The 27,792-nt window shown below is 38.5% G+C and overlaps 1 protein-coding gene across 4 annotated transcripts in view; it reads right to left on the bottom strand.

Annotated features, from left to right (window-relative positions):
* PDE3A (phosphodiesterase 3A) overlaps positions 1-27,792 on the bottom strand; it is a 361,465-nt gene that overhangs the window by 40,752 nt on the left and 292,921 nt on the right. For all 4 annotated transcript variants that reach the window (XM_006067621.4, XM_044941226.2, XM_044941225.2 and 1 more), the window contains exons 3-5: positions 26,091-26,348; positions 21,458-21,612; positions 14,208-14,332 (exon numbers count right to left, since the gene is read on the bottom strand). In XM_006067621.4, the coding sequence (XP_006067683.4) occupies positions 14,208-14,332; positions 21,458-21,612; positions 26,091-26,348 (538 nt within the window). The remainder of the gene's footprint in view (positions 1-14,207; positions 14,333-21,457; positions 21,613-26,090; positions 26,349-27,792) is intronic.

The raw sequence follows: 27,792 nt of genomic DNA, 5'->3' as shown, positions 1-27,792 counted from the left end.
CAGATGTTCAAGATGGATTTAGAAAAGGCAGAGGAATCAGAGATCAAATTGCCAACATCCACTGGATCATGGAAAAAGCAAGAGAGTTCCAGAAAAACATCTATTTCTGCTTTATTGACTATGCCAAAGCCTTTGACTGTGTGGGTCACATTAAACTGTGGAAAATTCTGAAAGAGATGGGAATACCAGACCACCTGATCTGCCTCTTGAGAAATTTGTATGCAGGTCAGGAAGCAACAGTTAGAACTGGACATGGAACAACAGACTGGTTCCAAATAGGAAAAGGAGTACTGTCAAGGCTGTATATTGTCACCCTGTTTATTTAACTTCTATGCAGAGTACATCATGAGAAACGCTGGACTGGAAGAATCACAAGTTGGAATCAAGATTGCCGGGAGAAATATCAATAACCTCAGATATGCAGATGACACCACCCTTATGGCAGAAAGTGAAGGGGAACTAAAAAGCCTCTTGATGAAACTGAAAGTGGAGAGTGAAAATGTTGGCTTCAAGCTCAACATTCAGAAAACGAAGATCATGGCATCTGGTCCCATCACTTCATGGGAAATAGATGAGGAAACAGTGGAAACAGTGTCAGACTTTATTCTTCTGGGCTCCAAAATCACTGCAGATGGTGACTGCAGCCATGAAATTAAAAGACGCTTACTCCTTGGAAGGAAAGTTATGACCAACCTAGATAGCATATTCAAAAGCAGAGACATTACTTTGCCAACAAAGGTTCGTCTAGTCAAGGCTATGGTTTTTCCACTGGTCATGTATGGATGTGAGAGTTGGACTGTGAAGAAGGCTGAGCGCCGAAGAATTGATGCTTTTGAACTGTGGTGTTGGAGAAGACTCTTGAGAGTCTCTTGGACTGCAAGGAGATCCAACCAGTCCATTCTGAAGGAGATCAGCCCTGGGATTTCTTTGGAAGGAATGATGCTAAAGCTGAAACTCCAGTACTTTGGCCACCTCATGCGAAGAGTTGACTCATTGGAAAAGACTCTGATGCTGGGAGGGATTGGGGGCAAGAGGAGAAGGGGACGACAGAGGATGAGATGGCTGGATGGCATCACTGACTCGATGGACATGAGTCTGAGTGAACTCTGGGAGTTGGTGATGGACAGGGAGGCCTGGCATGCTGCGATTCATGGGGTTGCAAAGAGTCAGACACGACTGAGCGACTGATCTGATCTGATCTGATAGATGATTTACAATGCTGTGTTAGCACATCAAAGTGAATATTTTATATATATATATATATATATATATACACACACATATATATATATGTATATATATATATATCTCCACGTTTTTTAGATTCTTTTCCCATATAGGCCATTGCAGAGTATTGAGAGAGTTCCCCGTGCTATACAGCAGGTTACTATTAGTTACCTATTTTATATAGTGACTCCACTTTCAATTTTCACTTTCATGCATTGGAGAAGGAAATGGCATCCCACTCCAGTATTCTTGCCTGGAGAATCCCAGGGACAGGGGAGCCTGGTGGGCTGACGTCTATGGGGTCGCACAGCGTTGGACACGACTGAAGTGACTTAGCAGCAGCAGCAGCAGTGTGTATATATCGATTCCAATCTCCCAATTTATCCCTGCCCCCATCACTTATATTCTGGTGACCATAAGGTTTTCTACATCTGTAACTCTACTTGTTTTGTAAACATGTCCATTTGTAACCTCTCCCCGTTTTTTTTGTAGATTCCACCTATAAGCTATATCATATGATATTTGTCTTTCTGCAGAAGGGTATTATTTTCTCCTCCCATTTTTGTTTTCTCTTGGCATTCTGATCTGATGATAATAGTTAAAAACTTCTCACGTGTTTGCCTTCTCTTTCGTTATGAGGTTTTTAGTAGCAACAGGATCTGCCATAGTTTTCAACATTAATGTATGTGGAGCAGAGTTTTTTGGCAGGCATTGGCTGCTTAGTGGTGGTGATGGTTTCGTTGCTAAGTCATGTCTGATGCTTGTGACCCCATGGACTGTAGCCTGCCAGGCTCCTCTGTCCATGGGATTTTCCAGGCAAGAATACTGGAGTGGGTTACCACCTCCAGGCAATCTTCCTGACCCAGGGATCAAACTTGTGCCTCCTGTGTCACAAGCAGATTCTTTATCTCTGAGCCACCACTGGTTGCTTAAAATATGTAAATGAAGAAGATCCATTTTTGAGGGAGTTTAGTAACCATCCACATTTTCAGTGAAACTAACTTTTGTGTGTCAGAAACTGTTTGGATACATTGAAAAATGTAACATGATCCATTTCCGATGAAACAATGGCCTCAAGCTCAAATGATAAGTGTGGACATTTGTGCCAAACTGTGTTTACTCTTGGTTGTGAAAATTTTAAAGAGCACTGGCATCCATTTCCAAGCACTGACGTCTGAGGACCGGGATGATGTCTTTTGAAGTTACTCTCTCCAAATACAGAGAAAACAGCCTGCACTAAAACTGGAGAGAGAGAGAAAAGTTCTAAACAGCCTCCTGCTTACTATTTCTCATGACTACATGGCTAAACAGTCTACTGTAAAGCAAATAAAATGAAATCCTTAAAAGTCATTTTTCTATTGCTCATCACTCTGGGGAGACATACAGCCAGTGATACTCACATCATTGAATAAGATGTGTGGTGACCTGGCAGCTGGCCTAGTTTGCTTCCAATGTCCAGTTCTCTCAAAAGTTTTATTTGTCACAGCCAGAGGTTTTCTGGTGCACTGAAAGGAATATTAGGCTTGTTGATGGGCTTTTATAATGTTTAAGTTTCTTGTTAGCACTGCTATTTCTTATTTTGTCTACTTTAAAATATAAGACATTATACTCTTTCTTTGATTAAATGTGGAGGCCAGCTACCCCTCCAAGGTCTTTTCTCAATATTTCTATGGATTCCTGATCAACAGCTCAACCTCTGCCTATGTTGAACAAATGAAACCACTTTGACCCAGGAAGATTAAATAACCTCCCCAGGGTCACAGCGAGAGGAAATAGGAGAATATGGAGTGAGCCTAGCATTCTTGGTAGATTGTGCTTTATTAGCACACTATTCTATCAGAAATGACCCAACGAGGAAGGAAAATTCATTATCTACTAGGTTGCATCTGTTTTGCTCTTTACAATCACAAACCTTATGGTTTGCATTTTGATTTCTATTATTACTGAAAAGATTTAGCTATTTTACCAAAGAAAAATCAAAGTGTTAGTTGTGTTTGACTCTGTGCAACCCCATAGACTGTAGCCCACCAGGCTCCTCTATCCATTGGATTCTCTATTCAAGAATATTGGAGTAGGTAGCCATTCCCTTTTCCAAGGGGTCTTCCCAATCCAGGGATCAAACCTAGGTCTCTTGCACTGCAGGCAAATTTTTCACTGTCTGAGCCACCACTGACAAACTATCTCCTTATGTAATTTCCTGAGCAGAAAGACACCTAAGTGCACTGGATTTTTAACTCACTGTTTCCCAACCAACCTATCATTGTGTGCAGCAAGTAAGTTACAAGTGTTCTGGGAAGTACTAATGGTTGTACATTTTTTATCAATTTGAGTGCTCCAGAATACATTAAATTTTACTATGATCACTAATATAATTTGATTTTCTTATCATTTATAAAATAAAAACAATTTTCACAAACCTCTTAATTCTTTTCATTTCACCACAGCTATATAACATCATATTTGCACATATCATTATACAAATATATAAGCTCTCATATAAGAAAAGTTAGAAAGTGTTAGTTTAATTTAGACTATTTATTAAATTAAGGCCGACTGAGTCTCCAGATAATCTTAGAAAAGCAGCTTAACCATTAAGGAGTTGGACACTAGTTCGATGTGGTTTAAAGGTTATCAAGGTATTTGCACAGAGTAAGTATCCCAGTGATTTGTTCATTTAACAAATACTGATTGTGCGCCCCATTCCAGGGAGAAAAGGATGCGGTAGTGAATGAAAGAAAATTCCCTGCTCTTGGAGCTTTCAGGGGAGACAGAAACTAGAGAAAGAAGAGAAGGAGGAAGAAGAAAGTGGGGTGGGGAAGAAAAGAAAGTCAGGGAATTTTAACTGATACAAAGAAACTATTATACAGAGTGAGGTAAGTCAGAAAGAAAGACAAATATTGCATATTAATGCATATATATGGAATCTAAAAAGATAGTACTGATCACCTTACTTGCATAGCAGCAAAGAAGACACAGACATGTTGGACACAGTGGGGGAAGGAGGAGGTGGGATGATGAGAGAATAGCAGTGAAACATAAACATTGCTAATATGTAAAACAAATAGCCAGTGGGAGTTCGATGTATGATGCAAGGAACCCAAAGTCAGTGCTCTGTGATAACCTAGAGGGGTGGCATGGGGATGGAGGTAGGAGGTGCAGTCAGGAGGGAGGGGACATATGTATACCTATGGCTGGTTCATGTTGATGTATGGCAAAAACCATCACAATATTGTAAAGTAATTATGCTCTAATTAAAAAAAAATATATATATATACACATGAAAATAAATATATTTCATACCCAGAAAACAAATAATGCAGAGGATAGAGGATTGAGAAGGACAGAATGCACTAAGGGTAACATTTGAACGGAGGCTTGATAAAATAAGGAAGACATTTAGACAAGTATTGGGGAAAACATGTTCCAGAAAGAGGGACCTACCCGGGGGTTGTCAGAGGATCAGTTAGGAGGTCAGTGTGACTGCAGGTTAGCAAAGAGGAAGGAGGGGAAGGGAACATGGTCAGAGAGATTGTGGGGCAAGGTTGCATGGGGCTGGTCAGGTCAGGTCATGGCAAAGTTTTAATTCCGGCATTATTTTTTTTTTTAAGGAATTATCTTTTTTGTGGTGGTCGTTTTTTGTTTGTTTTGTTTAGCTGCATTGCAAGGCATGAAAGATCTTAGTTTCCCGACCAGGGATTGAAACCGTGCCCCCTGCAGTGGAAGCACAGTGTCTTAACTACCGGATCACCAGGAAAGTCCCAGTTGGGTGGCGCTAGTGGTAAAGAACCTGCTTGTCAATGCCACAGACATAAGAGATGCGAATTCGATCCCTGGGTCAGAAAGATTCCCTGGACGAGGGCATGGCAACCCACTACAGCATTCTTGCCTGAACAGTCCTATGGACAGAGGAGCCTGGTGCCTACAATCCATGAGGTCACAAATGATCCATACGGTCCATAGAGCAGGACATGAATGAACGACTGAGCACACAGGCACACCAAAGAGGCTCCTGACAGGCACCGCTTTAGGCAATTTCTTAATTATTCTGATAACTAATTGTGAGTTTGGGGATAGTTTCCTAGCACTTTTTAAAAGTAGTTGAAAGCCTGTGGGAACATGATCCATTTATGTCTGCACACAATATATTTTCTGAAGGCAATTTATGAGAGGAGTGATTTTCTTCATTGTTGATTTTTAATAGCTGCCAGCTGATTCTCTTAGAGACATGCAATTCGCTCTTAAAAATTTTAAAATCCACTCAATGATTAGAGTTCTTGGAACTCAGGGATTAACAAAATTTAAAACAAATAAGCAGAACTAAAGACTCCAGACTTACTGCCTGGAATGAAATTTAAAATGAACCTTGTAACAGAAGAAAAACACTTTGCTTCTGCAGGGGTGTGAGGTTACATATTTTGAATGATGTGAACAAGCAGGGGTCTTGGCAACCCCATGAAAAGCAAGAACATTTTTATTCTACAGGTGAGAAGATAAAGGCATGAACATATAAATTTATTTTTCCTCAAGCCAAACTATTTCTCACAGTGTGTGTTATCATAGTCTACTTAAAATTTTAAAAGCAGAAATGGTTAGGAATGCTGTAGGAAATGGCCATATATTTACATATATTAGTCTTCAAATAGGAGAGATGACAAATGTAGATAATAATCAAATGTAAGAAGTGAAAGTCGCTCAGTCATGTCTGACTCTTTGTGATCCCATGAACTATACAGTCCATGGAATTCTCCAGGCCAGGATACTGGAGTGGGTAGCCTTTCTCTTCTCCAGGAGATCTTCCCAACCCAGGGATTGAACCCAGGTCTCCTGCATTGCAGGCAGGTTCTTTACCAGCTGAGCCACACGGGAAGCCCAAGAATACTGGCGTGGGTAGCCTGTCCCTTCTCCAGTGGATCTTCCCGACCCAGGAATCGAACCAGGATCTCCTGCATTGCAGGTGGATTCTTTACCAACTGAGCTATGAGGGAAGACTACGCTTTCTTAGAAGGAGAGACTGCAAATAAAATTATTTCACAGAAAAAGGATATTATTATATGTCATCAAAAACAAATTATAAGATTATTTAAAGTGTAATCATGTCTAAAGTTAGAGGGATAGAACTGATAACCCCTGAAGTCTCACCCAATCTTATGTTACACAAATACACACACACACACACACATGAAGGGACTGAGATAAATGTGCATGCTCTCAAACATATTTATCTTCATTTTTCTTGAATAATTTTAAGAGACTCCAGGAAAAAGACCCAGCTCATGAAATACAATTCTTTGGATGATTCAGACCATTCTACTCTGAAATACTTCAAATTAAAAATTTAAAAATTAAAAACATAACTTTAAAAAGTTCTAAAGTACCAACTCCTTTGAGTAATTGAGTCTTTAATTCCTTGCTCCTGAGAACATGAGAAAATGTGGGTCAAGACACAAGGAACTTTGGGCAATCAAAAGGAGATGATAAACAATACTGGAGGGAAATGATTTAAGTGAATCCATCTGTTTGTGCTTTAAAATTCTGTTTAATTTTCATTGAACAAAAAAGGGACCAGCCTGTCTGATAAATACATGCCTCTTCTCCACACCCACAGGAAAACAGCCCCAATATTTTTCCAAAACAAAAAGTAAAATTACACAGATGCAAAAAGGAAAAAAAAATCACAATGCCATAATTCAAGTTGTCTCTCATTTCAAATTTTCTATAGGCAAAACTCAGTCTAACTTTCAGGTGTAGAGATATATGTAATCATTGCAATAGGATTATCAGAATCATAAAATTTATAAGAATCTGGAAAGGGAACAACTCACTGCAGCTCTGATAAGCATGAATTAGAGAGATTGCAAAAGTAGAATGACAGAAAGGCATTTTTACATATTCAGTGACTCAGAAAAGCAACACAGAAATATAAATTATATTTATATCTCCTGTTTTCAGGCTATAATCAAAGGACTCATATGTGATTTCATCCATTTATTTTATATTAGTAACTGCATAATAATTGGTTGTGCTTCAACTGTTTAAATGAATACTGATGGATGGAGCCAGAGGACTCACTGTTTACTTGATTTGCACAAAGAACAGATTTCATTAGTCCCATCTCAAAACAGATCGTTTATCTTCCAGTGTTTCTGTACTCTAAGTTTACGCTCGCATCCCCCTATCTCTTTTGCCTACTGCTTCTTATTTTCCTCCTCACACTTTATTTAATTCCATTTCCTTACTCTCTTGGCCACATAAAGGGGCTTTTCTCTGCCTCTTTCCACATTTTCTTGAAACCCGGGGCAGGGGTGGGGGTTGGGGAGGTGGGTGTAGCAGGGCATCACACTCACTTAAATCACATCTATTTGGCAAATCAACCCCAACCAGCCATCCATGCAGGGAGATGAGTTCCCAAACAGAAGGGCCCATCTGATCAGGTAGAACTGTACTTGAGTTTCTCTTGACTCTTGGAAAATTTTTCTTCCTTTTGGCAGACTTTCAGGGATTTAAACAATTCAGCATACATAGGATATAGGTTACTTTATAAACATTTAGCTCTGCTGTGAGAGCAGTCTAAAGATGGCACAATGCAAAATCCTTCCCAAACCAATCAATGACAGAGATGTTTTAAGTACTTTAGGGCAAGAATGTGGGAGGCTCTTGCCATTACTGTGACCCTTGTGTGTGTGTGTGTGTGTGTGATTCAGTAGTGTCCGACTCTTTGTGACCCCATGTACTGTAGCCCACCAGGCTCCTCTCTCCATGTTATCTTCCAGGCAAGAATACTGGAGTGGGTTCCCATTCCCTTCTCCAGGGGATCTTCCCAACCAAGGGATTGAACCCACTCTCTTGCATCTCCTGCATTGGCAGGTGGATTGTTTAACACTGGGCCACCTGAGAAGCCCAGCTCTCATCTCTACCATCTGCCTTTGTGGTATCCTCTGTGGAGCCTCTTTTCCTTTCACATGTTGCCCTTCTTAAGCACAGGCATATGAAGTCAGGAGCAGGGCACAGAATCTGAGGTTGTTCCTCAAGTCTGTCTCATCATTTGCTCTATTATTTCCAGGGAATATACTAACCATTAATTTCTATCTTCTTGACTTTATCATGTTGATAAAGAATGTTATCTTAAGAATTTTAATTTCATGACCCAGTGAAGAAATTGAGAGACAGAAAACCAAATCCTTTCATCATCTTGTCCTCAGATAGGGGCAAGACCAAAAAAAAATCCTAATTTTAAGTTACCTCAATTTGTCATCCCCATTTTTTTTCTAATAAGTTTTTAGGACAAAAGAAAGAATTCTGGATTAGTTGTGTGGCCTTGGGCAAGTTACTCAACATTTCTGCCTCAGTTTCCTCATCTGAGTCTGTTTTCTGAGCAATACAAGAGTGCAAAACACTTCAATTCATCCTTCATCCCTTGAGTTACTTGTCATTATTGTCTCATATTTTAATTATATTCCTTAAAAATCTTTTAAAAAATACCTACAATCTGAAAATATTGGGTTGGCCAAAAAGTTTGGGTGTTTCTGTAACATCTTACGGAAAAATCCAAATGAACATTTTGGCCAACTCAATACTATTATTTATGCATATCATGTTTGTTTGAATGTAATCATGGTTTTCTAATTTATCTGTTCATCATTTCTATTCTACCTTACAAATTTTCCTCTGCTCTTTTTCTTTCTAAAATATAAACTTCTTTAGTTAAGATCTGGTAGGTGGTAAAGTTGTGACTTGCCTGAATATGTCTTTAATTTATTTCTACTCTTTTGAAACAGATTTGCCTGGTGCACAATTTTAGGTTGACTATCATATTCTCTCAAAACTTTGAAGAAAATATTTTTCTGTCTTCTGACTCCATTTATTTACAACAATTTTGCTCTCAGACTGACTGAAGGGACATATCTCTGGCTAACTTCAAGATTTTTTTCATCTCTGGCGTTCTGTGGTTTCGCTATTCTGTGTCTGTGTTTAAATTGTTTTTTCTTTGTCCTTTCCTCCTCAAATAGTTTATGTTTCCTATCCTCTACTAAAACTATGATTATGTATATTAGACTTCCTGATGACTCCTCCTAAGGCTCTCAGAACCTATCACATTTTCCAACTTCTCATCTGAGCTTCATTCCTGATACTTTCTTCACATTCTCTGCCTTCCAGTTTACTAATTCTCCAAAATTTTAGTAGTCTTTTATGACATTTAACTTGTCATATTTCCCTGATTATATTTCCAAAAGTCATTTAGCTGCCCTGCAATTATGTCTTCTCTCATTTCTATCTTTTATGCCCTCATGTTTTTCTTCAAACATCTGAGTATTTTTTTTTGTAGTTTAAATAACTTAATATGTATTTTAAATTATTTGGCTGCACAGAGTCTCAGTTGCAGCATGTGGGATCTGGTTCCCTGACCAGGGATCAAACTTGGCCCCCCTGCATTGGGAGCATGGAATCTTAGCCACTGGACCACTAGGTACATCCCACTCAACACCTTTAGAGATCTGTACAGTTGTTTTCCTGGTTTTTCTAACCTGTGTTATTTCCTTGCATGTTTACAGTGATCTGGTTTGTAAGTTCAAGCTGGTTTGAACTTTATAGGTTGAAGCTGCATGGCTGTTAACTGGTGATGCTTTCCTCCAAAAATTACCTAAACATATTTTGTAGGGAGCCAAGGGGTCCTTCCTGACCTGCCTCTTAAGAAATCTATATGCAGGTCAGGAAGCAACAGTTAGAACTGGACATGGGACAACAGACTGGTTCCAAATAGGAAAGGAGTATGTCAAGGCTGTATATTTCACCCTGCTTGTTTAACTTATATGCAGAGTACATCATGAGAAATACTGGGATGGATGAAGCACAAGCTGGAATCAAGATTGCCAGGAGAAATATCAATAACCTCAGATATGCAGATGACATCACCCTTATGGCAGAAAGCGAAGAACTAAAGAGCTTCTTGATGAAAGTGAAAGAGGAGAGTGAGAAAGTTAGCTTAAAATTCAACATTCAGAAAACGAAGATCATGGCATCTGGTCCCATCACTTCATTGCAAATATGGGGAAACAGTAGAAATAGTGACAGACTTTATTTTCTTAGGCTCCAAAATCACTGCAGATGGTGACTGCAGCCATGAAATTAAAAGACTCTTGCTCCTTGGAAGAAAAGTTATGACCAACCTAGACAGCATATTCAAAAGCAGAGACATTACTTTGCCAACAAAGGTCCATCTAGTCAAGGCTATGGTTTTTCCAGTAGTCATATATGGATGTGAGAGCTGGACTATAAAGAAAAGTGAGTGCTGAAGAATTGATGCTTTTAAACTGTGCTGTTGGAGAAGACTCTCAAGAGTCCCCTGGACCACATGGAGATCCAACCAGTCCATCCTAAAGGAAACCAGTTCTGAATATTCATTGGAAGGACTGATGCTGAAGCTGAAACTCCAATACTTTGCCACCTGATGTGAAGAACTGACTCATTTGAAAAGACCCTGATGCTGGGAAAGATTGAAGATGGGAGGAGGAGAGGACGACAGAGGATGAGATGGGTGGATGGCATCACCAACTCAATGGACATGAGTTTGAGTAAACTCTGGAAGTTGGAGATGAACAGGGAGGCCTTGAGTGCTGCAGTCCATGGGGTTGCAAAGAGTCAGACATGACTGAGCGACTGAACTGAACTGAAGGCATCCTCTGAACTGGGGCTACTTGTTGTTCACTCACTCAATCCTGTCTGACTCTTTGTGACCCCATAGACTGCAGCATGCCAGGCTTTCCTTGCTTAAACTCATGTTCACTGAGTCAGTGATGCCATCCAACCATCTCATCCTCTGTCGTCCCCTTCGCCTCCTGCCATCAATTTTTTGCAGCATCAGCGTCTTTTCCAATGAGTCAGCTCTTTGTATCAGGTGGCCAAAGTATTGGAGTTTCAGCTTCAACATCAGTCCTTCCAATGAACATTCAGAGTTTATTTCCTTTAGGATTGACTGGATTGATCTCCTTGATGTCCAAGGGACTCTCAACAGTCTTATCCAACACCACAGATTGAAAGCAAGAATTCTTTGGTGCTCAGCCTTCTTTATGGTCCAACTTTCACATTCATACATGACTACTGGAAAAACCATAGCTTTGACTATATGAACCTTTGTCAGCAAAATAATGTCTGCTTTATAATACACTTAAGTGCCCCTTTAAAAGTCTCAGGTTTAATATGGAACGCTCAGATTCAGTTCTTCCACCTTGCTGGGGTCCCAAATGAGCCTCTGCATTTCTGAGCTCATCTGAATTTGCCCTCAGTGCAATCTCTATTTAAATATTTTCCCACACTGTCCTGTTTCTGACCCTCATGAACAATAAATTCTAATCCTCAGGTAATGAATGACTTGTAAGATTCAAAAGAATAATAAATTTTTCTAAAGAGCAGAGAGGACCAGATTAATTTCTGGAAAACCAGATTGCCTTTAGTGATTTCTTTCAGTAATTTCATGCCACTAAAATGGTATTTTCTGGAGGAAGTGTCTTCGTATGCTCACCAGTAGAGATTTAAGCCAAAGTTTTTGTCACTCAGTCATGTCCAACACTTAGCAATCCCATGGACTGTAGCCTTCCAGGCTCCTCTGTCTATGGACTCCTCCAGGCAAGAATACTGGAGTGGGTTGCCATGCCCTTCTCCAGGGGATCTTCCCAACCCAGGGATTGAACCCAGGTCTCCTGCATTGCAGGCAGATTGTTTCACAGCTGAACTACCCAGGAAGAATAGTTTCAACAGTTACTAGTATAAACTAGGTGATCAAAGGGGAAAGAAAGTACTAAATTTTCTCTTCTAGAGGGAAGAAACAACAGAAGTCCTTCCTTAAGTTGTGCTGTTTAAAATTAAGCTTATATTCCAAGGTAGCCTCTTGAAATATTAGTGGAATGTGAGTACTGGTTCTCTAAGCCTCATAGAAACACTACTATTTCAGGACTTCTGCTTCTGGTTATAATGCAATAATTTGCAGTAAATCCATCTATTTGTTCTTTGAGAACGAATAGAAAAGCTGAGTTAAAATAAAAAAGCTATCACGGCAAGGCAACCAACTTGGAGAGATAGGTTTCCAAATAGAAGAGACCCTCAGAAGGGTGAGCCAAAATCCTGCAAAATGTTCTTCCATCCAGAGCATTATTTATTGACCACTGGCATGGAACAAAAGGCTAAGAATCCAGGCAGATGGATGCAGCTATTAGGAAGGCAAGCCAACAGAGCTTTTAGTAACGTCATAAGGCTGATGACACAAATAGTGGAGTTTGGGGCTGCCACGGCAGCCAGGACTTGAATGTCTAACAGGCCAGTGGGAAGAGGGCAGCTTTCCCCTTGAGCCATTTGGTGAATTCCTGAGCTGCGATAAAGGCAGGAGATTAAGAAGCTAAGCAGGGAGCTACTGAAAAATCTCAGCAAGCTTTCTACAATGCTGAGAGATGAAAACTTGGAATGAGAACATTCCGAGAAGGAGTTGCTGTTGTTGTTTAGTCACTAAGTCATGTCTGACTCTTCTGCGACCCCATGGACTATAGCCCACTAGGCTCCTTTACCCATGGGATTTTTCAAGGAAGAATACTAGAGTGGGCTGCCACTTCGTTCTCCAGAGGATCTTCCCAACCCAGGGATAGAACCTGTGTCTCCTGCATTGGCAGGCATATTCTCTACCACTGAACCAACAAGGAACCCTCCAGGAAGGAAAGGTCAGAGGAAATACTGACCCAGACTCTCAACTGGGATTTAAGGATGAGGCCAATTTGGAGATAGAATCTGACAAACTATTTCAGTTTTGAATTATCACAGATTCTGATTAAATAAGGTCATCTTCCCCCAAATTATTCTATAGATACATTCCTACCTGAAACTTCATTGATACCTAAACTCCTTGCCAAAGCTCCTGGGTTCCATCTGGCCTCTGTCCACGGACCTGCTTACATCTCCCTCTCTGCATTCACTGCTCTCCCTTTCTGCTTGTTAGCTTTGCCAGTCATCATTTAGAATCTTAAGTTGTTGAAGCTTTCCATCCACACATTGGGTTTTATATCTCTTTAATTCTTTGAAAGTTTTCCCTCACTTTCTTATCATAGCCTTTAGAACACTATATATATACTAATAGCTTATACTCTATATCTGTTTATACGCTCCACTTGAATGTAAGTGAGAATTCTGTGAAAGGATAAATAGGGTCTGGTTTCATCACTGCCGCATTCTTCAAACTATTTCAGTGTCAGATAGTATCTCTGGATAGTGAACACTCCATACATATTTATTAAGTGACGCTTGAGGGAAAAAAAAACTGATACTTCGAAGCACAGAGGGTACATTGACACCAACCTGAAAAGCCCCATGCAGATCCTAGACAGGAGAAATCACATTAAGTTTCGTTCTGTACCTGGTTTAAAAGAGAAGGAAAACCTACCACCCATGTTACTCCTGGGTTTTTTGGTTGCTGATTTTTGAGGTTTTTCAAAGGGCTGTCAAAGGTCCTGGATTGTATTTTTTCTGAATTTACATACCTCTTCCTTTTGTATTTTTATATTGGGGGTGTGTCCAGGTAAGTGACATGGAGCAAGAATTTCTTTGAAAAATTATAGTACGTATAGTAAATGAAGCATTTCCTAGAACTTATAAATATCATACTTCTGGAAAATATTTTTTAACAAACTAAAAATAAAATTGAAATTTCATAAGTACTTCATTATCTTTTATATTAATAAGATAAAGCTTGCCTACTTATGGTTACACTGATTTAATATTCATCCAGTAAGTTCAAGATGGGATATTTGGTGCAGCTATCTTAAAAGAATCTGCATCATTCTATACACTGGAAATTTCAGTAACTAATTGGTTAGTGAGGCTTTTTTGTTTTTAGAAGAGTCCAACCAAACACATCTGAGTGTTGCAACACTTAAAGCTTAGTTCATTCCATGATGGCACACTCAGTGAGTGTTAGCTAGCTCTTTCCTCAGTAAGTTCTTTACCTGGTCGATTTTGCTTTTTAGCCTTTACATGGTTAGAGGCAGAAACAGCGTAGGATGAAGTGAAGGATCTGCTTTTGGTGAGAGTCATCATCACTGGGTTTTTCCAAGAATCTGGATTAATAGCACTGTAAAGACAAGGTATAAAGAAAAATGAAGAAACTATCCTTTGATTACTGGGGCAGACCTTACCAGAACCCCACCATCGTTTTCATAATAGGCGTTTCAATCTGAGTCATGGTCCAGGTTCAGTGACAGAACCACTTGACTTCTAGGTGACAAACCACAGTGACAAACTAGGTTATCTGAATTCAGTCTGTGCTACAGGGTCACAGGACACACTCTTCAAGGATACTGGGTTAACCAAGACAAGAAGAGACCTTTACTGTTCATTCAGTTACTCGGTATCCAACACCTTCTCATTCTATTTCCATAATCATGTTCCTCAAAGATTTTCTAAAAACATGGCAAACTAACTTTAATATGCAGGTGAACTTACACTAGGTATGAATGACATGATGCTTTCTTATGTACTCTTTTTAATTTATTATTCTTGGTGTAACTAAATTAAGAAATTCAAGTACTTATCATTCAAAGACAATATTCTTGCAGTATCTTGAAGGAAAAGGTTAATGACAGGTCTTTAACCAACCATTTCTTTTTCTGGTGATATCCTGTAAAGAATGGAATGATGAGACAAATTCCCTTGTAGATACTAATGGGCCTGCTACTAAAGGTAGCACTGATGCTATTTACTAGGAGAAAGGTAATGAGTCTTCACTCGAGGGAATGTTTTTAGCAGGATATCCTTGCTCTGTCTAGGTATTATTGTAAATAAACCTGTAACCAATATAAATAAATCATAAATCAATCTGGAAGGTTGGGATGAAGAACACTACAAAAAATCCATGTAACTAATGGATATACATTTTAGAGCTGTTTCAGACCGAAATTTATCTGTAGGCACTGCTCAAAACCTTACATTCTGAATCTGAAACAGAATCTATTGTAATTTCAGAGAAAAAAATATTTCAGGAAGCCATATAGACTGTCTTGGTTTGCTCCAAAGGAAAAGTGTGTAGTCTACAGCCATACCACCCTGAACATGCCGGATCTTGTCTGATCTCAGAAGCTAAGCAGGGTAGGGCCTGGTTAGTACTTGGATGGGAGGAAAAGTGTCTGCTTTATGTTTTGGTTTGTATTTTGCTAACATCGGTGTGTTTTTGAGCATTAGTAAATTTGGTAATGCATAAAATCTATAACTTGCGTGATAGTAACTGGACAATTTGATCCTTGGCCAATCTTAGATTGTCAGTGTAAGCAGGATGTACCTGATCTCTTGGCTTATTGTAAATAAAGCTGAAATGGATGGAATTATGGGGTCATTAATGAGTAGAGATTGCCATGTAAGTTATATAGTTAATGAGGTATAATTTGGAGGTGTTCTATAATCAAAATAGTCAAAATAAAGTTATGGTTTTTTCAGTAGTCATGTATGGATGTGAGAGTTGGACCATAAAGAAAGCTGAGCACCGAAGAATTGATGCTTTTGAACTGTGGTGCTGGAGAAGACTCTTCAAAGTCCCTTGGACTGCAAGGAGACCCAACCAGTCCATCCTAAAGGAAATCAGTCCTGAATATTAATTGGAAGGACTGATGCTGAAGCTGAAGCTCCAATACTTTGGCCACCTGATGCAAAGAACTGACTCACTGGAAAAGACCCTGATGCTGGGAAAGATTGAGGGCAGAAGGAGAAGGGGATGACAGAGTATGAGATGGTTGGATGGCATCACCGACTCAATGGACATGAGTTTGAGCATGCTCTGGGAGTTGGTCATGGGCAGGGAAGCCTGGTGTGTTGCAGTCCCTGGGGTCACAAAGAGTTGGACACAACTAAGCTACTGAACTGAGCTATAACCAAAATGGCATTCTTTGTGCAAGCATCATGATGTGTGTATTGCTTATAATTCTGCATATTAAGTCCAAACTAGAACATGCGCTAAGGTGAAATAACAGGACTTTAAGGGTATGCTGCACTACCAGTTTGAAACCTCTCAAAGAGGAAGATACTGAGCATTTGCTTGGCTACTGCCTCTGTTCTTTGATTATTAGCAAATTTACTGATGGGAAAGATCTGTTACCTGTGTTCAGTCTTATGTGACATTCTGCTACTTATTACCTGATTTCATCTCCTTTATCCTTTTCAGAGAGATTTTTCTTCAACTGTTGACCCAGATATTTAAAAATTTTATCTTTTCTCTTTACTTTAAATAGCATTTGAAAAGTGGAATGAATTCCAGCAATTATCAAATACAATTAAGGATAGCCTACAAGATAATATTTGTTTCATATCCTTCTTGGAAATCTCATTCTAGGCAACTCACAAATGTCTGGAATTTTGAAACAATAATATCAAAGAAAACTTTGAATCTGAGATAGATAACTATATCAACTATTTCCTGATATCACTATTCCCTGTCAACTACTTTTGCTGGATTGATTGATGTATGAGACTTACTGTGAAGACACTGTATGTAATGTTTATGTGGCCTACATGTCTTCTCAGCACACTGTATAATAAACAGATAGTGACTTTTCTATGTAGGCTTTTAAAAAGACCTTAATATTAACTGAATTTATTTTTTAATACTTTAAAAAGTTATATTATTAAAAGTGCATTAGTCACTCAGTTGCGTCTGAGTCTCTGTGACCCCATAGATTATAGCCTGCCAGGCTCCTTTGTCCATGGAATTCTCTAGGCAAGAATACCGGAGTGGGTAGCCATTCCCTTTTCCAGGAGATCTTCCTGATCCAGGGACTGAACCCGGTTCTCCTGCATTGTGGGCAGATTCTTTACCATCTGAGCCACCAGGGAAGCCCTCTATATTATTAAAGCTAGCTCAAAACTGTCTACTTCTATTTTATATTTCTTTAATAAAAACATTTAAGATAGGCTCACTTTGAGAAATTTCATAAAGTGCAATAATGGAGCATCTTTAATGTGTGGGAAGTTAATGAACTTTAAGATAAATAAAATCCTAGCCATATATCCTTTCTTAATATGCTAAATATTAATTCCTTAAGAGATATTGTCAATAAAAATGACAAATCAATATATATGTGTGTACATGTGTATGTATGTCCATATATACACATACATACACACTTTATAATTTACAGATACTTTCAAATGCATTCCTTTGTGTGAGTTTTCAGCTGTCTATTGATCTTTGCCTTTGTGATTAGGATCTTATTCATATGTAATGATTTGAATTCCAGTGAGAAAAATAGCTTAGGGGAACCTCTACTTGATCTTCCCACACTAACACAGCATGCAAACACTATCTGTGTGTTTGCTGTGGAAGACCTCAACCCTCCTCTACAAAAGTGGATTTTATCACCTTAGTTCTACTCATAAAAACTTCATCCTACGTCCTAAAAGTCTTACCAGGTCCTAACAGTTTCTTTTACAGAGTTTACAGCCTGCTGTCATTTCCATGGCCAATGTGGAAGGCTTAGGGTATGATTCATTTCAAACTTAAAATTTCTCTCAAGCTTACTTTTTTTTTTTTTAAATAAAGCACCTATTGGTATCCTTCCACTTAATTTTACTCCACTTGTGTCATCATTCCCCCTTTCCTGAAGAATTTCTTCTGGTGGGTACCAAGGCTCTGGCTACACATCTCTGAGAGGTGGGGTCAAGATCCGTCTGACTCTCAGTCCAGTGTCTTTTGACTCAGCTGGATTTAAAACCACCCAGGAGTAACTCATCCAGCTATGCACCTATAGGAACATAAGTTGAGGACTGTTTTCTACTTTTCACTTCCTACTCTTGTACTTTTGATCACTGCAGTCCTCAAAGACCCTCAATAAAAAGACAGACATGGAAAAGAAGAAATAAAAGGACTGACAGGGAAGAAGTTTCAAAGATTAAAACTCAAGTCAGTTTTGAAATCAGTCAGTTTTAATAACAGATCTAACTGAAGAAGGTTTTAACTTTGGTTTATTAGTAGGGCTAGAGATATTCTGAGGCCATCTTTTCATTATTTTCACCTACAACCAAGGATGAGTCAACCCAAACTAGCTGTGTTTAGTGGTGGTACCATTGCTACTTATTGACATATGGTTTTCCTTTAAAGGACTAAATTCTCTTTGGAATGAATTTTATTAATTTTTATTAAATTTATTATTATTTTTATTAAAATATTATTTATTATTATATTTTTATCATATTTATTATATTTATTTAATATATTTAAAATATTTTATTATTATTATTTATTAAATTTATTATTTTTTTATAATGGTGAAAAAGTTGTATCACTCTCAGATGTTATATCAGGACTTTTAATAGGATAGTGAAATTAAGGAAGAGTAAGTTAGTGGGAAAAGTCATACCTAGACAGGACATCAATGAGCACTTTTAGGAAAAAGGGAATGAGTGGGATTGTATGCCATTCCTTTTCTATTTTGCAAATAGTTGATAAGGAGCATTTATTTCATAAAACAGAATGACAAAATTCTTAGGAGTTAAGCTCATAAAAGTTTTTGAAAGCCTCTTCCTCATGTTGATTTCAGTTTCAGTCTCTAATCTCATTTAACTAAGAGAAGAGAGGAGTAGGAGAAATGAAATTTGATGAGAAGTAACAAATAATAACAGAAAGAAAGGAGACATTTAAGAAAGCTTGAATAGATTTTTGGTAGAATCATTCTATGGATAGTAAATAAAGGAGCATTAACTATACTATGACAGGAATCTTGGCAAGGTGCGCTGATAAAATAGACAACCTCTCTAAAGATATATACCAAGAACATAAAATTCATGTTTTTAGGCAACAAATACATAACTATAATTTCCTACCATTTATCAGTATTTGCTGCTATAAAAGTCAACAGTCAATATTTTCATGGGAAAATATTATTAGTGACCTATAATTTTGAACTTCAGGAAATGTTCATGAAACAGATTAACATCCTCCTATGGTGATGTTTCGAAGTTTCACAAACATTATGTGAACTCATGTTAAAGAAAGAATCATTCATGCTTGCTTCTGATTCTATAGGTTTATTAGATCATCAATAATATTTAAAATGAAAGAAACCAATTATGTTTTTAAGTAAGAAAGCAGGAAAAGTTAGCAGTCGTTAAATATTCCATTTCTTTGCCAATATCAGAATGGGGCTTTATATTCAAAGCCAGGGTCAAAAGAAAATCACATCTAATATTGTCATCATGTATTTCAATAAAGATATGGTAATTTTTCAGTCATTAGATCATTAATAAAACTGATATAATTGTTTCAAAAACCTGAAATCGTATATGGTAAATGTTCTCATAATTATTATTCACATAAAGTATGCTATTTCTATGCCAAATAGAAAAGGACAAACGCAGTAGCTTTCTCTGAAAGAATTTCTCTCATGATGATGTTTTCTTCAAAACTCTTTCTAGATCTTAGTATTATCTTTTCTTTAGCAATTCTGATTTTTTAACCACTTTGTAAAATTAGAATTAATATTCTAAGTAAATTGTATTCTATTTATTTTTATTGAGGTACAATCAAAATATTCCATTATATTTGTTTTAGGCACATAACATGATGATTTGATATTTGTATATACTGTGAAATGATCACCACAATGTGCTGTGTGCTTCGTTGTATCTGACTCTTTGTGACCCCATGGACTGTAGCTCACCAGGCTCCTCTGTTCATGGGGATTCTCCAGGCAAGAATGCTGGAGTCGCTTGCCATTTCCTCCTCCGGGGATCTACCCAACCCAGGGATCAAACCCCGGTTTCCTGCATTGCAGATGGATTCTTCACCATCTGAGCCACCAGGGAAGCCCAAGAATACTGAAGTGGATTAGCCTATCCCTTCTCCAGGGGAACTTCCCAACTCGGGAATTGAACTGGGATCTCTGCATTGCAGGTGAATTCTTTACCAGCTGAGCTATCTGGGAAGCCCAATAAGTCTAGTTAATATCCATCTGGTGGCTTAGATGGTAAAGAATCCACCTGCAATGCAGGAGTACTAGGTTGGGAAGAACCCCTGGAGAAGGGAATGGCTACCCGCTCAAGTATTCTGGCTTGCAGAATGCCATGGACAGTCCATGAGTCTCAACAAACATCTTTGTACACTTTTTTTTCTTCTGATGAAGACTTTTAATGTCTATTCTCTTAGCAACATTCAAATATACAATATAGTATTATTAACTATAGTCACCATGCTGTACATTCCCACAACTTAATTATTTTATAACTGCAAGTTTTGATCCCCTTCACTCATTTTGGCTACCCTGAACCTCTGCCTCTGACAGCCACCAATCTGTTCACTGTATAAATAAAGTTTAAGTTAAAAACTGTTTGAACACATTTAGTTGCTCTTAGAATGATCTACCTTTGATCTGATTTTCTGCCCTTCAAATAATGCCAACAGAGCTGGTCTGGTGAACTGGGGGAAATCTAACAATCATTTGCAAATGTTAGGTTGGATACCTTTGATGTAAAAATCCAACACAGATCTCAGTCCAGGTAAAATCTAGTCTGTCTTTATTCTGGGTTCAACTCTACCCATCCAAATTTACAGTAGCAGACATCACTTCAAGTCACTGTCCCCATTTATACTTAAGGCCATACAACACCATTTAAGCATAATTATCTGATATCAGTCCCATACTGCTCTGGATTTAAACCAAATACCTTTTCCATTTTCAAAGCTGGCCTCAAACCAACTATAATCTTTTGGGCCTCCCTTCCCCTGTAAATTTTTGGCATATATTATAAATCTTTATTAATGATCATTTTTCATAAATAAGTAAACAATCACTTTGGATGCTACTATATTTTACTTTATATATATATATATATATATATATATATATATTTAACTTTTCATTTTGTACTGCAGTATAGCCAGTTAACAATGTTGTGATAGTTTAGGTGCACAGCAAAGGAACTCATTCTTCCCCATGCTCCCTTCCCATCCAGGCTGCCACATAACACTGAGCAGAGTTTCCTGTGCATGTAGTAGGACCTTGTGAGTTATCCATCTTAAATACAGCAGTGTGTACCTGTCCATCTGAAACTCCCTATCTGTCCCTTCCTTCCATCCTTCCCTCCCCCCTGGAAACCCATAAGTTCATTTTCTAACTCTATGAGTCTATTTCTGTTTTGTAATCCCCTGTAATTTATAATTAATTTTTGATAAGGAACTTCTCCTAGAAACATGAACCCAAGAGGAACATCACCTAACCTGGATGAAGGTGCTTCATGCAGCTTGATGCTGGCACTACGGTCCCTCCGGACAGGGGCAGGCTCCAAAGTGGGCAGACCTGTGGCAGATGTGGTGGTGGTCCAAGTTGATGAAACTCGTCTCAGCAAACCGGGGGGCAAACTCCTCCTCAGGCGCTGGGAAGAAGGAACATTGATTTTATTACCAAGCATATTTCCTATCACTTACTTCTATGTAATATAATGAAAGAAAATGAGTTTTTAATTAGCAATGAATATATTAAACTATATTGGTTGAATATCATATCTCTAAAATTTGGGCACTCAGAAATTCAATAAGGAACTCTGGCCAAAATCAATTAATGTTATAAAAATAACATTTTGGGACCTTCATTTCAATGATTATATAAAAATGGATTATAGGAAATGAGAGCCATTTTGGGCTAATTTTATTGTCATATTTGTCCAACAGGGCTTACATACCTACAAATATAAATATATAACTTATTATGAGTTGCATTTCTATTAACTAGCACAACTGTTGTTATACCAAAGCGTTTATTGATTTAATTGATTTAATCCTTGATTTAGAAATGATGGGACCTAAAGGTAAGAGTGTAACCCACAAGATGTACCACCTCTCTTGTGGTTAATATGACTTAAGACAGGCATTTGGGTAATGTCATTAGGATGAACATCTTTTTTTTTTTTGAAAGGAAAGTATAATTTCTACAAACCACTAAACCTGATACAGAAGAGGTGACTGGGACAGACCAGGAGTGGGTGTGAAGAGACTGAGAAAGGTGCAGCAAGAAAGTGAAGGAGAGCAAAGAGGAAGTGGGCATGGTTCATCATGCAAACCACCATTCACCCCAGCCCCTCCCAGGGAGGAGAATGTGCCCCAGTCGCCCAGCCTGCCCTCCACTCTTTTTCTCTGGTCTCAAAGGCAAAGTAGTCTGCTGACTAGGCCCCCTCCTTGACCAACTCAAGTTTAGTCCATAACCAGGTCTTTGGGAGGGAGGGTAGAAGTCCTCCAAGAACCTGAGTTCCCAGAACTGGGGGCTCCCCTGCATGTCTGGTGCACTGTGGTGATGAACACCTCTTAACAGAAGACTCTGCTAGTCGACTTGCGATTCCCCTCTTTGTCGTTTCTTCTTCTACCATAACCTACGTGGGATTTGTGACACCCTCAGCACTCAGACATGATTCTGAGTTCACCAGGATGAACAATGACCCTCCAAAGAGAGTTTTAACCTTAAAAATGAAAGGGAAGGTAATCTAATACAACTACAGCAATAGTGATGAGGTAGGAGCTCATTATTTTATTTGTGGCCGGTGACTCCTAGAAGAACAATTGCGCAAGCAGAGTTTAACAAAGAGTCTGCTCTTCCTGAAGACAGTAAAAGCTTTGAGAATTAAGTATATGACACCTTGGGATTCAAGAAGAACTCTGATATTAAATAGTTTCCAAAATCTCTTTTTTTTTTAAATTTTATTTTATTTTTAAACTTTACATAACTGTATTAGTTTTGCCAAATATCAAAATGAATCAAAATCTCTTAAAGATATATACCCTAGGAGGGAATTCAACAGGAAGAGAAAATGTCAAGCAATGTAAATATCAGGATTCTTGTCTGTAAGTCTGTCACTGACTCTGTGTCTATTTTGAGACCCAAAGGAATCAGTTTCACTTTCTCCATCCATTTATTTTCATATCATGTTAGCCCTATCTTTCTCAGAGAAGGAGATGTTCAAAGGAAACTTAAAAACACCTAATTGACAAAGTTATCTGAAGGACACAGTCCTGAGTCCAGAGACCCACAATGGCAAGAACACAGATGTTACTGACTGACCATCAGCTCCAGGGCACAGCTGCTTATTTACCAAATAAAGAACTGTGCTGGATATACCTGAGACCACTGAAATTCTGGTTCTTTTCCTTTTTTTTTTTTGGTCCTTAACATGACTTGTTTTCAACTAACCAACTAACACTGAGGTCTAAATTGGAGGCAGAACTCTACTCCCTACAGCTCACTTTTGTAAAATTCTCATATCTTATATGTAAAAAGAAGAAAATACATGAATCACTAAGGCCAACTTCTGCTTTAAATAACTGAAAATATATAGAAAACTATAAAACACTGGTGAAAGAAATCAAAGAGGACACCAATAGATGGAGAAATATACCATGTTCATGGATTGGAAGAATCAATATAGTGAAAATGAGTATACTACCCAAAGCAATCTATAGATTCAATGCAATCCCTATCAAGCTGCCAACGGTATTCTTCACAGAGCTAGAACAAATAATTTCACAATTTATATGGAAATACAAAAAACCTCGAATAGCCAAAGCAATCTTGAGAAAGAAAGATGGAACTGGAGGAATCAACCTGCCTGACTTCAGGCTCTACTATAAAGCCAAGGTCATCAAGACAGTATGGTACTGGCACAAAGACAGAAATATAGATCAATGGAACAAAATAGAAAGCCCGGAGATAAATCACATATGCACATATGGACGCCTTATCTTTGACAAAGGAGGCAAGAATATACAATGGATTAAAGACAATCTCTTTAACAAGTGGTGCTGGGAAAACTGGTCAACCACTTGTAAAAGAATGAAACTAGAACACTTTCTAACACCATACACAAAAATAAACTCAAAATGGATTAAAGATCTAAACGTAAGACCAGAAACTATAAAACTCCTAGAGGAGAACATAGGCAAAACACTCTCTGACATACATCACAGCAGGATCTTCTATGACCCACCTCCCAGAATATTGGAAATAAAAGCAAAAATAAACAAATGGGACCTAATTAAACTTAAAAGCTTCTGCACAACAAAGGAAACTATAAGCAAGGTGAAAAGACAGCCTTCAGAATGGGAGAAAATAATAGCAAATGAAGCAACTGACAAACAACTAATCTCAAAAATATACAAGCAACTCCTACAGCTCAATTCCAGAAAAATAAATGACCCAATCAAAAAATGGGCCAAAGAACTAGACATTTCTGCAAAGAAGACATACAGATGGGTAACAAACACATGAAAAGATGCTCAACATCACTCATTATCAGAGAAACGCAAATCAAAACCACTATGAGGTACCATTTCACGCCAGTCAAAATGGCTGCGATCCAAAAGTCTACAAGCAATAAATGCTGGAGAGGGTGTGGAGAAAAGGGAACCCTCTTACACTGTTGGTGGGAATGCAGACTAGTACGGCCACTATGGAGAACAGTGTGGAGATTCCTTAAAAAACTGGAAATAGAACTGCCTTATGACCCAGCAATCCCACTGCTGGGCATACACACTGAGGAAACCAGAAGGGAAGGAGACACGTGTACCCCAATGTTCATCACAGCACTGTTTATAAGAGCCAGGACATGGAAGCAACCTAGATGTCCCTCAGCAGATGAATGGATAAGAAAGCTGTGGTACATATATACAATGGAGTATTACTCAGCCATTAAAAAGAATACATTTGAATCAGTTCTAATGAGGTGGATGAAACTGGAGCCTATTATACAGAGTGAAGTAAGCCAGAAAGAAAAACACCAATACAGTATACTAACGCATATATATGGAATTTAGAAAGATGGTAACAATAACCCTGTATACGAGATAGCAAAAGAGACACTGATGTATAGAGCAGTCTTTTGGACTCTGTGGGAGAGGGAGAGGGTGGGATTATTTGGGAGAACGGCATTGAAACATGTATAATATCATACATGAAATGAGTCGCCAGTCCAGGTTCGATGCATGATAACTGGATGCTTGGGGCTGGTGCACTGGGATGACCCAGAGGGATGGTATGGGGAGGGAGGAGGGAGGAGGGTCCAGGATGGGGAACACATGTATATCTGTGGCGGATTCATTTTGATATATGGCAAAACCAATACAATACTGTAAAGTTAAAAAATAAAATAAAATAAAATAAATAACCGAAAATCAAATAAATTCTTCTAAGTTAAAAATTTGTTGGGTTTGGGAAAGACATGAGGGTACTGTGAAGCCTACCATACTAAAAAATCAAAGCGGAAAGCAATCTCGCATTTTAGAAGGCAGTGAATTTTTAACAGAATCTACAAAAGTGGGAGCAGGGGGTTTTGCCTGCTTTTATTTCCCATTGTTATTATTTTCATCCCACAGACTAAGGCCTTATATATAGAGAAGAAAAAACCTGAACACGTGAATAAAAAAAGTTAATGTAAAAAGGTAAATTTTTTTGTTTACAGAAAGCTATCAGGTATAAGGATGGAAGTCTTCATGTTTACTTTTCTATTACTTTGGTCACCATGATTGATAAACACTTCTTAGGGGAAAGAAAGTGAAAGCATTAGTCACTAAGTTATGCCTAGGTCTTCGCGACCCCATGTACTTAGCCCACTAGGCTCCTTTGTCCAGGAAATTTACCAGGCAAGAATACTGGAGTGGGGTGCCATTCCCTTCTCCAGGGGAACTTTTTGACCCAGGGATTGAACCCAGGTCTCCCACACTGCAGGCAGATTCTTTACCATCAGGTAAGACTTCTTGGGGGGGCATGGTGGGGCTCACTGATATGAATCTCTGGGTGGGTCTGGAGTGATAAGAAAAAGGTCTAGGAGAAACAGTTTCACCCTTTCAGGAGCATGTCATTAACACCTACCTTGGGTATAGCCAGCTTGTCCTTTTCAGAGCTTTCTTCAGAATCAGAGCAGGTGTAGTTTTCACTGAAGGACACGATGGGGTTCACCCTGGGCTTGTGAATGGCCTGGATGGTGAGTTGAGTGCTGAGGAGGTTGCTCACTGCCCTCAGTGACGTGCACACGTTGGGGGGCAGAGAAGGGTCTGCCAGGAGGTCAGTGATGAGGCCGTGAGCCTCGCCCATCACGGCAATATCCACAGTGATGCTGGTTCCTGAAGACTAAGACACCAAACACAGGAGGTTGGGTGAGAAAGGCTTGAGGCTGGAGGCACAGGAAGGGAAACTGGGCTTTTTAGAAAAAGTGGACCAAAGTGACACTAGGGTGATAGTAAAGTAATATTCAAATCACATTTCTGTTTCAAATTTTGCCCAAATTTGCCATATCTTTTTGCTATTTTTGTGTTCATAGCACATTTTTTACTGCTAGACCCTGTAGACTTTGAAGAGACAAAAAGATAAACATTATTTTTTTTAAATAAAAAGCTTCAGGGAACAAAAAAAAATGTTCATATCAATCACTCCTTATGAAGATCTCAACATTTTAATGTACTTCATATAGTAGTGAAAGGAACTGAAGTTGCTCAGTCGTGTCCGACTCTTTGCGACCCCGTGGACTGTAAGCTACCTGTCTCCTCCGTCCATGGGATTTTCCAGGCAAGAATACTGGAGCAGGTTGCCATTTCCTTCTCCAGGAGATCTTCCTAACCCAGGGAGTGAACCCAGGTATCCCACATTGTAGGCAGATGCTTTACCATCTGAGCCACCAGGGAAGTTCACTTACTTTATATAGTTAAGTCTCCATCAATAGACGAATTGAAAAAAATGTGATATGACATATATATACATATACACACACACACACACATATATATAATATATATATGGTTGGCCAAACAGTTTGGGTTTTTCATATAATCTTATGAATTTTATATAGACACACACACACACACGTGCATATATAAATATATGCCAGGCTTCTCTGTCCATGGAATTCTCTAGGCAAGAATACCTTGGTGGGTAGCCATTCCCTTCTCCAGGGGATCTTCCCCATGACCCAGAGGTTGAAACCTGGTACCCCACATTGCAGGAAGATTCTTTACTGTCTAGCTACTAGGAAAGCTCACACGCACACACACATATATTTATGTACATATTATGTATAATATACTTATGTGCATTATATATATATATATAATATATAACCCATTATATATATATATATATATATATATATATATATATATATAATGGTATACTACTCAGTCATAAAAAGTTTCATTCTGAAAAGTAACATCAATACACTATAAAATTTTAATTTTAATAATATTCTCATATGATATTTGAGCCTGGTGTGTGGTAGTTATTCAATTAATATTAGAAACATAAGAAGCACCTCATTGTGCTGTTCAGATTCACAAACTGTCCCTCTTGTTGTCAGGAATAATAGAAATTTCTGTTCTGGAATTCTGTGGCACATCTGTCATATTCTGCCAAACTGCTTCTCAGATTCAGAGTTATTACTCTATACTTGCTAAAGGAATGAAGAACATAAAACACAGAGGACAGGGATTTCTTACAACCTGCTGGTCAGGCTAATGTAGGCAGGAAGATGTGGGAGCAAGGGAGAGCACAGGCAGGGTCAAGGTTAATAAAGTAGACGAAG

Source organism: Bubalus bubalis, chromosome 4 (assembly GCF_019923935.1).
Source record: "Bubalus bubalis isolate 160015118507 breed Murrah chromosome 4, NDDB_SH_1, whole genome shotgun sequence".
Classification (NCBI taxonomy): domain Eukaryota; kingdom Metazoa; phylum Chordata; class Mammalia; order Artiodactyla; family Bovidae; genus Bubalus; species Bubalus bubalis.
Note: the sequence above shows the minus strand (reverse complement) of the source record. Positions and strands in the feature narration are given on the sequence as shown.